The sequence below is a fragment of the Tinamus guttatus genome, unplaced genomic scaffold (assembly GCF_059628265.1).
Source record: "Tinamus guttatus ecotype Peru unplaced genomic scaffold, ASM5962826v1 Tinamus_guttatus_pri_ptg000716l, whole genome shotgun sequence".
In the NCBI taxonomy this organism is placed as follows: domain Eukaryota; kingdom Metazoa; phylum Chordata; class Aves; order Tinamiformes; family Tinamidae; genus Tinamus; species Tinamus guttatus.
In genome coordinates this window covers 3,187,437-3,201,399 of record NW_028289250.1, presented here as the reverse complement: position 1 = coordinate 3,201,399, position 13,963 = coordinate 3,187,437, and the positions used below count along the sequence as shown (strand labels likewise).

The window sequence follows — 13,963 nt, the reverse complement described above, 5'->3', positions numbered from 1 at the left end:
CGCCGGTGCGGCCGCCGGTGTGGCCGCTGCTGTGACCGCCGGTGCAGCCGCCGGTGTCGCCGCCGGTGCGGCCGCGCGCGCGCCGCGGGCGAGGCGGGGACGCGCCGCGGGGCTTGGCCGCGGTTGCTGTAGTAACTCGCCGGTGTCTGGCCGGTTCTGCCCCCTGCCCCGGCCGCACCGCAGCTTTGCCCCGTGCGCGGGGATGCCATGCGAAGGGCAGGGAAGCCCTTTCCTGCTGCCCTCCGCCGCCCTTCAATGACATCTCCCCGCGAGGATGCTCGCCCTCTCCCGTCGGGAAGGGCAGCTCTGCAGCATGGAAAGGGGCCTCTGGAGCACGCAAGGGCACCAGGAGAAGGGAGTGCTTCTGGCCACCACCCCACGAAACTTCCCAAACTTCTGAGTCGGGTCGTGGTGGGGTGGTTGGTAGCAAGGAGAGCATGGGCTGCAAGCGCCTTGCTGCATAAAGCCGACCTGCGTGCCCCAAAAGGAGCCCGTGAGCTGGCATGGCAAGACAAGCAAGCAGGCATTTTTAATTGTGAATCCCTCTTGAAACTTCCTCTTGAGAGCCTTTGCTGGAGCAAACTGACTCGGGCATTTGCAAAAGTAAAAACTGTGTGCTTCTGTTTCTTTTTTTTCCCCCTTAATTTAATTTTTATATCTCATTTGATGCCGATTCCCTGACCAGCGCCTTCTCTCCCTTATTCCCATGCCTGCAGGCAGAAGCCCCTAACATGACGGCTGCCTTGGCCCGGCGGAGCGTGCTGCTTTGAGCCCTCGCTGCGATGGTGCCCGGAGCGAGCTGAGAGGCGGCCGGCCGGAGCGGGCGCCCTTTGCCCCCGCGCCGGTGCCATGGGCCGGCCGGGGGAGCCTGCAGGGTGCCGGGGCGGCTGGCGCGGCGCCGCGCTGCCCGCGCTGCTCGCCCTCGTCCCCGCCGTGCTCATGGAGCTTGCAGCAGCCTCGTCGGCGCGCTCCGTGGCGCGCACGGACGGCGATGTCATCATCGGCGCCCTCTTCTCCGTCCACCACCAGCCGCCGGCCGAGAAGGTGCCCGAGAGGAAGTGCGGAGAGGTGCGCGAGCAGTACGGCATCCAGAGGGTCGAGGCCATGTTCCACACCCTGGATAAAATCAACGCCGACCCCGTGCTGCTGCCCAACATCACCCTGGGCAGCGAGATCAGGGACTCGTGCTGGCACTCCTCCGTGGCCCTGGAGCAGAGCATCGAGTTCATCCGTGACTCCCTCATCTCCATCCGGGACGACAGGGAGGGTGGCAGCCGCTGCGTGTCCGACCCGCAAGCGCAGCCGCTGGGCCGGGCCAAGAAGCCCATTGCGGGTGTCATCGGCCCTGGCTCCAGCTCCGTGGCCATCCAAGTGCAGAACCTGCTGCAGCTCTTCGACATCCCGCAGATCGCCTACTCGGCCACGAGCATCGACCTGAGCGACAAGACGCTCTACAAGTACTTCCTCAGGGTGGTCCCCTCCGACACGCTGCAGGCCCGCGCCATGCTCGACATCGTCAAGCGCTACAACTGGACCTACGTCTCCGCCGTGCACACGGAAGGTAGGGAAGGAAACAGGGAAGCAGGAAGGGAAGCAAGGGTGGAGGCAAGGAAGGAAGCAGGGAGGGAAGCTGGCCCTTGGGGCTTCCATTCAGCTTGAACAATCCTAAAAAAAAAAAAAAAAGAAAAAAGTATTGCTCTGTTCAGTTTGCTTATAATCAACTGTTTTTTATCAATTTTAATTTATTTAATTTAAAATTAAATAAGAGAATGTGCCTTGGCTTAGAACCTTGATTTACAACAAGCTAGATGAACCGACATAAATTATGGGAGTAATTGCATTTGAGAGAAGGTGCACTCCTGTGATATATTGCTGTGACATTTCTATAGTCCAGTTATGGTTTGGAAAATGGGTGTTTTAAGTTCAGAATTACACACCTGATCGTATTATTGCTGTATCTTTGCAGTTACTCTATCTGACTACATTTTTTTTTTATTAAATTTGATTTATGATTCCCTCTAGTAACTGAGCTGACTCTGCTCCTTTTTTAAAAAGAGATGGCTAAGTAAAAAGTGTTAGGAATACACACTGGTATGAATAATATAAAAGAATCTTCAGTAAGCATCGCAAATGCAACATTCAAAGGGGAATTGAATTAAACTGGACTTTTAAAACATGAATGTGCTGCAATTTGGAAAGAAAATGTTTAAGAATGGAAGCAATGACCTGGCTCTGGCAGTTCATTTTCTGCCCTGTCACAGAGGAAAAACGACCTGCTCTAAAGAGTTAAACTTGAGCTATTGAGATTCTTTGCTGCTGACAGAAGTGATCAGGTCTTGTGGCAAGCCAGGGTGGAAAATAAGCATCAAAGGGGTGAATTTTCTATTGAGGTAAATTGCTGTATCTTCCTCCAAGCTGTATCTCCCTTCAATGCGCTTCCGGGGAGCTCTGCTAATTCGCACCGGTTGGGGGTCTGCCTTAGGGGATCTGCGCTCTCTGTTCTCTGTGTGTAGATGCAACTCTCATTACCATTAGTGAGACTTATCTCTTTTGGAAAAGACAATAGATTATGAGGGATTTTGTTCATTTTTAAAAGGTCATTGTAAGGAGCAATTTGTAAGTAGCATTGCTTGTGAGAAATTTTGGTTAATTATCCATTTTTACAAATACGTTGCTGAGTGACAAGGAATGCTGGTTGCAATGTATTCTTCTACTATTCAGCCTGATGCTTTTGAAAATAATAGCTCAGTTCTATCCTGCAAGACAGTCTCCTCATGCTGCAGATCATGCAGCTCCAGTTTCATATATATGCATATATATATATATATTTAAATCTGTACCTACCAAAACTTTATTACATCTGCTAAGATGCAAACTGTCCTGGAAATATGTAGTAAATATACATATTTGCTTTCCAAAAGAATAAGCTAATGACTCCACCGCAACGGCTATTGCACGGATTCCAAGGACTCTTTTTTTTTCTTTTTAAAGTGAAAATAGTGCTTGGGAAAATCGGTCTAAGTTGTTTATATTTCTGTTGTTTAAAATCTCATGCAATCTCAGTGAGGGACCTGCTTGCTGGTGTATTAACAGTGGACTCATTCTAGGTAGACAATTCAAAAGCACGCTGAATAAATAATCTGTGTGAGCAGGGGCTGCTCCATCCATGCTGTGTTTGCCATTACAGGTATTAAGTGTGGTTAGAGACATGTCCCTGTTCCTCCACCGTACTCACTCGTAGGCCTCTTCGTCGTCTTTGTGGTGAGCTGCAAAATGTGCTGGGAGGAATCCTACAGTGTCATGGGCTTGGAGAACCGCTTTGGATGTGAAAAATGGGCATATTTCTAGGAAATGCGGTTTTTCACTGAGAAAAAAAAAAGAGTTATTTTTTCCACCTTTTGAATGTTTCAGATCTTGCCTGATTGCTTCCTGGGAAGAGAACTGCTGTTCGGTTTCTACCCAATCCCTAGTTCTTCTGGGCATGGACAAACCTCAGCTCCTGTAGCCGCCCAACCACAAGGGGATGCAATGAGACCACTAACTAACCTGGCTACCTGTGTCGGGTAGCAGAGCTCCCTCCTTAACACTGACCCACAGGAGGGATCTTGGAAATAGCCCAAAGGTGATAATGTCTATCTCAGACAGTCCCACGCCTCCATTCCCCTTCCAACTATATCCTAGTTGGAATTATTGGAATCTGAAAAACAACACCACTATGCAAGATTTCACTTTTAATAAAATTCAGAAATAAATCCCACGCAGTTCAGTGCCCATGTTCCTTAATCTGAAGTCTAAACCTGCAGTCAGAATACAGTGAATAAAAGTCACCCTGTCTGCAGCATAGTGTTTTTGATTAGTTCTGAGCACTCATCTTCACATTTAACAACAAAAAAATCATCCTCCATGTGTTCATGCCATTAGTGGTGACAGCTACATACAATCTTTGCACGCAGGTTCATGAAGTTGCATGGAAGCATGCCATGCCTGTATTTTGCACTGTTAGTTACTGAGATGTAAAGACATTGTGCTTGGGTAGAAACTTCTATGCTAGTGAAGAAAATGTGTTTTTCAAAGGCCAACATTGTTCTTTTTAGAATAAAATTGGCGTGTAAAGCTATGCATGCAAGAACAGACAGGCTCCTATGGCAAGCTACTATGTTTGATTACGATATATCTCAGCTGAGCATAGTTGCACATCGCGAAAGTGCATTTTTTAAGCACTCATGAAATGTTGTGAGAAAACTGTCCTTGCGGAAATCAGTGTGACTGTAGAGTAGCTGCAAGGCATTTTCAAGGCCACATTTTTAAGCACTCTTTAAAAATAATTCAGTGATGGAGTTCTTGGCATGTGTTCATCTTCTCAGCTCTTGTAATGAGAAGTCATTCTTATCCAGAAGTGTGTGCAAGTGGATACCTAGCTCTAAGCAGAGACATCCTACTGAAATCAAAAGCACCAAAAGCACATGCATTAAACTGCACACAATCTGCTGTGTTTTCCCCATGTTTAGGTCTGATTGACCTCTACTGGGTGTGGTGAATATTCAGGGCATATTTTGCCACCCTTACTAAGGGCTATTTTCCAAGAGAGATATTTTGGTCTTCAGTGAGACAGCATCTGAGTCAGGCATTGATGAGAACCTATTCCTCATGTTTAGCCATTCCCTTATGCAAAAAGCAGCAGAGGTTATGGTGTAAGAAGCCTTTTTGCTACCCTATTTCCAAGAAGATAACTCTGCATAAGCAGATAGAAATGACTAGTGCTTGTCCCAGTGAAAGAAACCTGACTTTTCATTTCAATCACTGCGTATGTGTTAGCCTTATAAAATATATGTAAGATCTTTGATTCTCTGTGTGCAAAATCTGAATGTGCAGAACAGATCCATTTAGGTGTCTTTTGGTGTTTATAGATTGCTCTTGCCATGCAGTATGCAAAGACCCATTTATAAATAAAATTTTCGTTCCAACAGGTTAATGTACGAACTTTGTAGAAATGTCTTTGGAAATGTGCCACTTGTGTTAACTTCCACCAATTCTCGTTGCTTCTAGGTTAATTTTACTCACATCACTAAGACGCTTCTGGTCTCGATCAATTTTGTCAAATTTCTATTACAAGGCTGTTTCTTTTACTTGAATAAAAGGCTCAGAATGAGCTTTAATGAAACAGATGGTAGAATTATAAAGATTTTCAGATCAAAGTAGTGGGTAGGAGATTTAATTATCTTCACAATGATTTTTGATAACCAGACTGCCACACACTCTCCACTGTAGTGACATACAGGAGACTCATAAACATGCTTCTACTTGTTAGGGATTAATCTTTGCATTTAATTGCAAATAGCACAGGTAAACAAGTTTTGGGGGCAGGAGTCACCAAAGTAGTTCTGGATGTGCTGGTAAATAATATTTCTGTTTAAACATATGCAGGGTAATATGTCAAAATGCATTAAGTATGTACTTTCCCAAGGAAAGCATGCTTTCCCAGAGGAACCAATTTCTATTCCTTGGTACAAAACATAAATACACAACACATTAAATATTATAATTAAATATATATTAAACAGGAATTATTCTTGATATCTGCATATATGTATTTGCATTTTTTTTTCATATACATAGCTTCAAAGCAATTACACTAATTCTAACCACTGGAGACCTTAGTCCAATAGTTTTAAGTATCCACTAAATGGCTTGGGGAATAACTTTCCTATAAGAGGTCTGTGTTTAATTTATCATGAGGTGTTCCTACAGCCATCTTTAATTCTATGTATCATTAATTCTATGGTATCACTGAATGATACTTTCTAATAAAACTGTGGTCAAATAATAGTGAACAGCAGTTCCATTTCAAATGTTTGAAATTTCAGAGGTCACAAACAGTTCTATTGGTAGCTGTGAACATTCTGTTAAAAGTTAGGAAGTATGATTTGTGTTTGAATGTGTGCTAAAAAAGGCATACCCCAGTCTATTTTTTTCTTTATTTAATCACCTTCCCTAACCATCACCAGAGGTTTTGTGATAGGGAAAAAGTAAATAAATAAGTCCGAAGGGAAACAGTAAATAAATAAGTCTGAAGGGAAACAGAAATTTTTCTTTAAAACAACTGGTAACTAGAATCTTCCCTGCGCTGGACAAATTAATTATATTTGTTGCACTGGGAGAATCACTTATTTTGATTTATGCTAGCCAAAATATTACATGTGAAAAACGCCATTGAGGTTCAATAGAAACTTCTTTTTGAAAATATATTGTTTTGCAACATTACTAATAATCTAGGTTTTCAGCAGCACAACTCTCAACAGTATGAGTTAAATCAACTCAAAAGACTCATCTAACTTCTGTCTCTGCCTTCTCAGGATTATTGCTAAAGTTCATGTACATCAGTTGACACCCTAGGTTCATTTGTACCATTACTTCTTTTCTTCTGTGTTATCCCCCTGCATTTAGAATTGTATGTCCCATGGCCCTTGTAAACTGCGGGATTCTTCTCCCAGTTAAAATTGCTGTAAAAAAAAGCTAAATGACCTCGGCTTTCTGAACAAGCTGTGTGAAAATGCTGCTATAATACCCCTTGAACATATGGTTCATATCTTTGCTTATGCTTAAAGTTTCTCAGACAGAAAACCCAAAGCTATATGACATCTGACTAGGTAACTACAAATAGTGACACCTGTTGAGAAAGGCTCCTCAGGGGACTGTGGGGTCCACAAGTGGTACCTACAGCAGGAGAGCAGAAGTGTCCTGCTGGCAGCCACTGCTCCAGACCCAAATCCAGGATCAAAGTCGTCACTAACTGGTGCCTGCTGACCGGTGGGAAGCAACCTGGTGGTTGCAGTATATTTTCCAGGTGGCAGGTGTTCACAGCAGAAGCCACCATCGCAGATGGCACTAATTAACACGCTCGCTGGCAGCCTGCACAGCAAGGCCAGCGGCTGGCTGGACATGAACTTCAATTGCTTTTCACCTAACGAAGCGATCCTGCTGTCTCGGGGCTGTGCAGCATTACAAGAGCCAGGTGGGGAAACGTGCACAGCAAAAAAAAACGTCCAGACGGGATAATCAGCTCAGTTTTGCTGGTAACATTTTCAGACCTGCTCCTTTCCCAAGCACTAATATTGTGGTCATTATCATTATGACTAATATAAAGTTGAAAGACACTCTCAGGAGAATCAGCCACTTTGCCTGTTGATCCAGGACCAACGTGGCAGCTGACAGAGGTGACAGGAAAGGTTTGAAGCAATTCTAACTTTTCCTGCTCAATGGGCCCTGATTCTTGTCTAGCAGAAGGAGTTCTCCACAGGCAGCTGCTCATGGACCCTAGAGCAGCATAAAGTCCACTGAGGTTAGCAGAGTTAAGCCAACCTTAATACTCTGCCAGTGAAGAAATATTTACAGGAGGAAGAACTTTATGCAAAAATCTCTCCTAATTAGAATAACTCACTCTGTTGAAAATGATGTACAACAAGTATGTCCTCAAGAACCTCAAATATAAAGGCAGTAATACTAGTTCTAGAAGTAGCAAATGTTTTGAGAAAAAAAAAGTCTTTGGCTGAAGAGAACCATGAAATATCATGAAATAATAAAACTACTGTGTTGGTTCTGTAATCGTGAGCATGGTGAATATTAGAAGATGAGAATAAGAGCAGGGCATCCATAGAGCGAACCTTCACAGCTTCAGGGTACAGAAACATCCTAAGATCCAGGCTTTCTAGCCACTGTTCGACTTTTCTCTTTATGAATCTGACTAATCCTTTTTTTGGATCTATTTATACTTTGTACCTTATACTTTGGATCAGTGTCATGTAACATTGAATTCTATAATTTAATTATATTTTGTGTGAACAGATGTTCACTGTTATTTACTGAAATTTATTCCTTGATGACTTTATTAGCTGCTCTGGTTTTGTTTTTCTGTTTTGAAAAATAATGCATTCAAGATGATTAGTGTTTTATAGGGAAGCAGTGCAAAATTTCTGATCATCTATCAATTCCTGTTCATTTCTCCATACTTCTGATTTCAATATGAAATGTGGGGCAACAGAGCTATGTTTAGTGTTCAATGTGAAGGAACACCATGGTTAAACAGAATAGTAAAGTACCATTTCCCATATTGCTCTCAGATCTTTTATAGAATACTAGTAGTCTATTGTCTTTTTAGCTACTACTGTGTAAACGTGTAATGAGGCATCAGAAAATGCTTTGAAATTATTGAAAATCCTTTTTCTTAAATGGTAAAAACTACTTTAGGGGTCATTATTCACACTTATTTTTTCCTCATGTACATTACCACCCATTAATTAACACAAAATTTGTTTAATAAACAGTGCTTCCTAACTGTTAGCCAATTATTAATCCATGGCAGGGTCTTCTATCTTATCCAATATTAACTATATTTCTGTGAATGCTATTAGTAAGGGAACTAATCAAAGTCTCTCTGAAATTCCAAGTACCTTATAGTGACTGCATCATTTGTGTGATTATTCTTTCTACTAAAGAGCTCAAGAACAGTAGTTTTTTTTTTTTTCCTGAAAATAAACTGTGCTGGTTCTTCCCTAATATGCCATATTTATTCACTTGTCCATTAACGCTGCTTTTTGTTACAGTTCCTACCAGCTAGCCTCGTGAAGAAATCTTAACTTTGTTGTTCATTGGAGTACGCTCTGTGCCTTTTGAAACAATAAATTATTTTAAAAAATAAAATTCACATGTGAAAATATAAATTTAATTGGTAATAATTAGCTGGTACTAGCAATTTGTTAAAGACCATCTTATTGGTTTGTTCTGAAGTATAATCTATTGACACTCTGAGTTAACTGCTCAGACTTACCCTATATTAGAGATGACATCTGTTTTTAATGAGAAACGGCCTAGCTCTTTTCATAAGCAGCACAGATTCAAAGAATTAAACTTTCCTGTTATGGTTTTAGCTTCCCTGAGTACTGCTTTTATGTAATTGGTTATCACTGAATTTCAGGCAAGTTTTCTTTTCTTTTCTTTTCTTTTCTTTTCTTTTCTTTTCTTTTCTTTTCTTTTCTTTTCTTTTCTTTTCTTTTCTTTTCTTTTCTTTTCTTTTCTTTTCATATTTGCAGAATGTTAGTGTATTAGATTCTATGCATTTATGTCTCAAAATTCTTTCATCGTGTTTTATTATGGCTTTATATTTCATTTGGCAAAGTGTACTCTGTTCTATCTTGCTCATTAGGTCAAAACTTCCATTCCTTTAAGTACTTGTTCTTTTTCTTCTATTCTAATAACTTTAGGAAATTTGCTTTTCTATTTAACCATGCTATATTTTTATTCTTTGTTTTTTTTTTCTAACAGCAATAGAAAAAATCCTCTCAGCCTCTCACGTCTAAGTAGTCTTTATGTAATATGTTAGTATTCTATTCTTTTAGCTGCTGTTCTTAATTAATTGAAACTACTTTTTGAGTTTAAATATAATTTCTTGTCTTTTAAACTCAATATTATTGATTACTGATTTTATTCCATATGCATCTTTTTCTATCCAAAGATGAAAGAATTATATTCATACTTACAGACTTTTTTTGATCATTAACTCTTAATGCTTGTATATTGCTCAAGACTAAATCAAGAATTGATTCTTATTTGTGGATTCAGTGAGCAGATGAGTCAACAAGCACATGGAAAGGAAATCAATACACAATATGCAAGATTTTCTTTCATTTTCTGTATCTAACCTATAGTCCAATAGTACTCCATATAGAGCCAGGGTGTGTTATTAGCTTCTTGTGGCACATGGCGTGCTTTTTAATGAAAAGTACTGTTTATCGCAAGCTGTCCTTTCCTCATGTGATATGCCGCTACTTGGATGGATAACATCTATCAAAAACCAGTGTGACAGATGTTTCATTTTACTTTAAAATCATACTGTGTGTTACACAATACTTTTATATTCTTTATATTCTTTATAGTCTATATAATCTTTTATATTACATTTATATTCTTTATCGGATGTTTTTAATCAAATTGCATAAGATATATCCGCATTCTATTAACATCCAGCAATGATTTATGAGTCTCTCTGAAATCTCATAGAAATGTTGAGATTGCAGACATTTTACTGTTGTGGTAGACAAAGCAGAGAAGATCATTATTTTTTGTTGGTGCAGAGAATAAATGCAGCTGCATGGCTCTTGGTCCAGTGCACCTTGAAGGTAGCTGGTGCTTCTCTGTTGAGGTTCATGGACCTTGCATGGGGTTCACCATGACTCTCAGATAATGAACTCCTTGATTATGGAGATGATACTCGCTTATGGAGATAGTATTCCCCACAGGGCACTAAAATATGCAGGGTTTAGGCATCCTACAGTTCAGAAGGATCTCATAGTTAATTGAAAGTATTCTAAAATCGCATGAAGGCAGGCAATGTTGGATTTGTCTAGATATTTAAGAATATTCATATGCATAAATCTTTCTTTCCAACTACAAGGCTGAATCTAGTTGACTTCCTTCCAAATTAATTCCTCAGTGAATATAACCCTTCTTTCTGTTTGCAAGTCATTTCAGAGCAAACTTTCATTTTTTAAATGGCAGTCGCAATTTGCAGTTGTTTGAGCAACAACTTACATTCTTATTCATCTGTGGATATGTATATTTGTACAAGCTAGTAATTCCCCAAACATTTATTCAAACTAAACTCATCCAAGCAAACAGCATTAAGAGCCAAGCATGAATATTGCTGAAGTGACAGCCATTTGAAATCCGAATGAACGTTCTTAAATACTTCCTTACAATGTCTGGCCAAGCTCCACTGAACATTGAATATCTCCTCCTATATAGAGTGGAGGATATAAGATGAATTTTTAATTAATTATCAGCCACGGAGAAAACCTTTCATGCTTATTTGTGTAAGCCTTTTTTACCTGCATAGTGCTGGTGGAGAGGCTTGAGCACAAGGAAATTTGGCATGGGGAACATAGTAGCAATTGTATCAACTGCTGAGCAGTGAAAGATCACAATTCTCCTAATGAGTATGTGTTTCCCTAGCTGCTGCTCCACATGTATGAATCTAGGAGCCTGAGTAGCGAATACATGAAACTGGATATTGATGGCGCTGTTAAAGAATGCTACATTAGCAGCATTGCTAAAACTGGTAGACTGAATTGTGAGACTTGTGAAAGTTAAAACTCATAATTATTGAGTTGGATAGAATGGGTTAAAGTACTGCAGCCACAGCCTTCTCACAGAGGATGGCCCTATTTGTTAGGCCATAATTCCAAAAGATCAAAAGCTCAGTTCTAGGATCAGATAGAAAGTTCCATTGGTTTCTGAAATGCAAAGTACTGAGTTGATGCAGTCACTCTGATGGAACAAATGTGTACAAAATTGTGAGAATAAGGAGCTAGACAGGCAGTATTCCCAGGGGCCTGGGTATCATGCAGGCATAGCACACCATTCGGTAGTTACTTCAGTTCTTCCCCAGGCAGGTGTCATCTGTGTCCCTTCTCATTAGTCCTTTTCTCATTCCCTCCCCCTCCAAGACCATGGTCCTCAGGTGTCAATGCATTCCCTTGTAAATAGGAGTCACCTGGGCCTTAGACTTTCTGTTCTTTCTGTTTCAAGTGGATATCCACCTGACAAGAACCGTTCTGTGTCCACTGTCAGATGTGATAGACTCCAACACCAGGCAGCTCAGTCCATGCATACTAAATAATAGTGTGACAGTCACCCAGATCGAGAATCCAGTCTGCGTGTACCCGGCACCTGCCACAACGAAGACCACATATTCACTGTCCAAAGTGATTCTGGATAGACAGCAAATGCAATGACCCTGTGCAAGTGTGCAGGTCTGTAAAGTGTTTACATGCTCGTTTCTTGGAAATCTATGTATGACTTCATCTGCTGTTTTTTTTTTTTTTCCCCTTGCACTTTTTGCTTGCTTCAGCAGGCAAGTCTCTGTTAGCATTTCAGAAATAACAGGAGCCTGTGGGCCTGGCTGTGGCAGTGGTAGAGAGAGGTAGGAAATAGAAAGTCAAGGCCAGAGACTCTGAGCATCAGGAGCTGCTGTGCATGTAGAAATAAGGCACCTGGACCTGTTGCACAGGACTCAGATTGCACCTCTGAAAGGGAAAGTCTTAAATATAGTTTACAGTCACTAAGGGGAAGCAACTCAACAGGAACTCTCTTCAAAATGCTGCATCAAAAAAAAAGCACCACCAGCAACAAAGAACAATAACTACAAAATGCTAATGTCATCCTTGAGGTAATGGCAACTTTGCATCAACATAAAGCCTTCATTTAGTTTAGTTGTTATTTTCTGTTCAGTTCTGTTATTAACACTTCAAAAAAAAAAAAAAAAAGGGAAGTTAAAATATTGAAAAAGGATGGGGATAAAATCTCTAAAATTATTTGAACGCTGCAAAAGAGTTTATATCAAGGAGTCTAAAAGAGCTTAGTCAATTTGGTTTATCAAAAAGAGACCCAGGTTGGTTAATCAAAAATGTTTAGTATCCCTGAAACAAACAAAAATAAAAGGAACTAAAAGGCTATGTAACCTAACAGTAAAATGCAGAACAAGTACTAAGTACTAGTGAGTGACCGAATGCCATTACAAACAAGACATAAATTAATCATTTGTGAAGGTGATTAACTACTGGGATAAATGACTGAGAAAAGTGATAAATTTTCAGTCTTTTGATGTCATCTAACCAAGATTTGTTCCAGAACAGTTTTAGTCAAATACAAGTCCCTTTTATCTTGAGTTAATGTATAGGCTGGCTTTATACAGGTGGTTCAAATACAAAGAGCTGATGGTTCTTTCTGGCTTTAAATCCTATTCATTTATGAATAGTTTTGATTATGTAAGCAGGCAGGGGAAAAAAGTGCTTAATTCAAACAGTAGCTTAATATTCATGTGTTTCTTCATCTGTTCAGCTGCGTAAGAAAATTCAAAGTATGCTGTGGTGCTGATATTGATTATATGGGAAAAGAAACGCAAGAATAAATGATTCCCTAAGTCAAAGTTATTCCATTGATGTTGCAATTTGCATGCATTATTTTAAGTTAGCATTTTCTCAGTATTCACTGGCATGGAGCATTTTGTCAGTATTCACGGCATGGAGTAATCAGTCTGGATTTAATGCTGAGTTACATATCCTGTAATTCCATTTATATCAGCAGAGTAGCAAAAGGAGACATTTGGATTGATTTAAAAATTATTTCAGAGTGACAAAATTTAATGTCACTCTGTGACATTACTGTCCTTAATGTTTACATTACTGTCCTTACCTTTTCTTATTTCACCTCTGTTTCTCTGCTCTTGCCTTATTTTATCCATAAACCTTCCTTTTAACCTCATTTTTCCTTCTGCGGTGAACAGCTTAATGTGCTCTTACAAGGCATTTTAGAATACAGTCATTTTTGAAAAACTCAGTGTCCTTGTCACACATTCTTGTGTCTTTTATAATGAGTTGAAATATACGTGAAATAATGAATTCCACTTTTGTCAAAGCCATAGTGTTGCCTGTGAAGTGTGAAGCAGAAATGTGCTGGTACCACAAATATCCTAAGACACATCACTGCTTTTTATAGTTCATATCCTGAGGACACATGAATAATAAAATACTCTTTATAATTCTGGCAATACATCCATGTTTACATTCAGAACAATGATTCTGCTTTAGTGGAGTCAATGTGAGTTTAGCCATTGACGGAAATTTAGCTATACACCTGGCTCTATGGGAAAGTCCTTTAGGCTGTACAATACTCTATCTTGATTCAAAAAGGCATGTGAGCCCTGACTTAGCTTTGAGCACTTGAATTATGGAAGGCAAGAATTAACTGTATAATCACAGGATGTATTTTCTGAGGGTTGCCCACATTCCAGCCCTGTCCACTGCCTTACAAGATTAACCATGATGTGCTTAATCTCACATTAAGGACAGGCTTTTTATAGATAAAACAAATATCTGAATTAGGCTAAAGGGAAACTGAAGAGCCTCAGAAA

At 40.3% G+C, this 13,963-nt stretch overlaps 1 protein-coding gene across 3 annotated transcripts in view; it reads left to right on the top strand.

Moving 5' to 3' along the window:
* The first annotated feature begins 629 nt into the window (after window positions 1-629).
* GRM1 (glutamate metabotropic receptor 1) overlaps window positions 630-13,963 on the top strand; it is a 173,249-nt gene continuing 159,915 nt past the window's right edge. For all 3 annotated transcript variants that reach the window (XM_088537035.1, XM_010224617.2, XM_088537036.1), the window contains exon 1: window positions 630-1,561. In XM_088537035.1, the coding sequence (XP_088393161.1) occupies window positions 850-1,561 (712 nt within the window). In that variant the 5' untranslated portion in view covers window positions 630-849. The remainder of the gene's footprint in view (window positions 1,562-13,963) is intronic.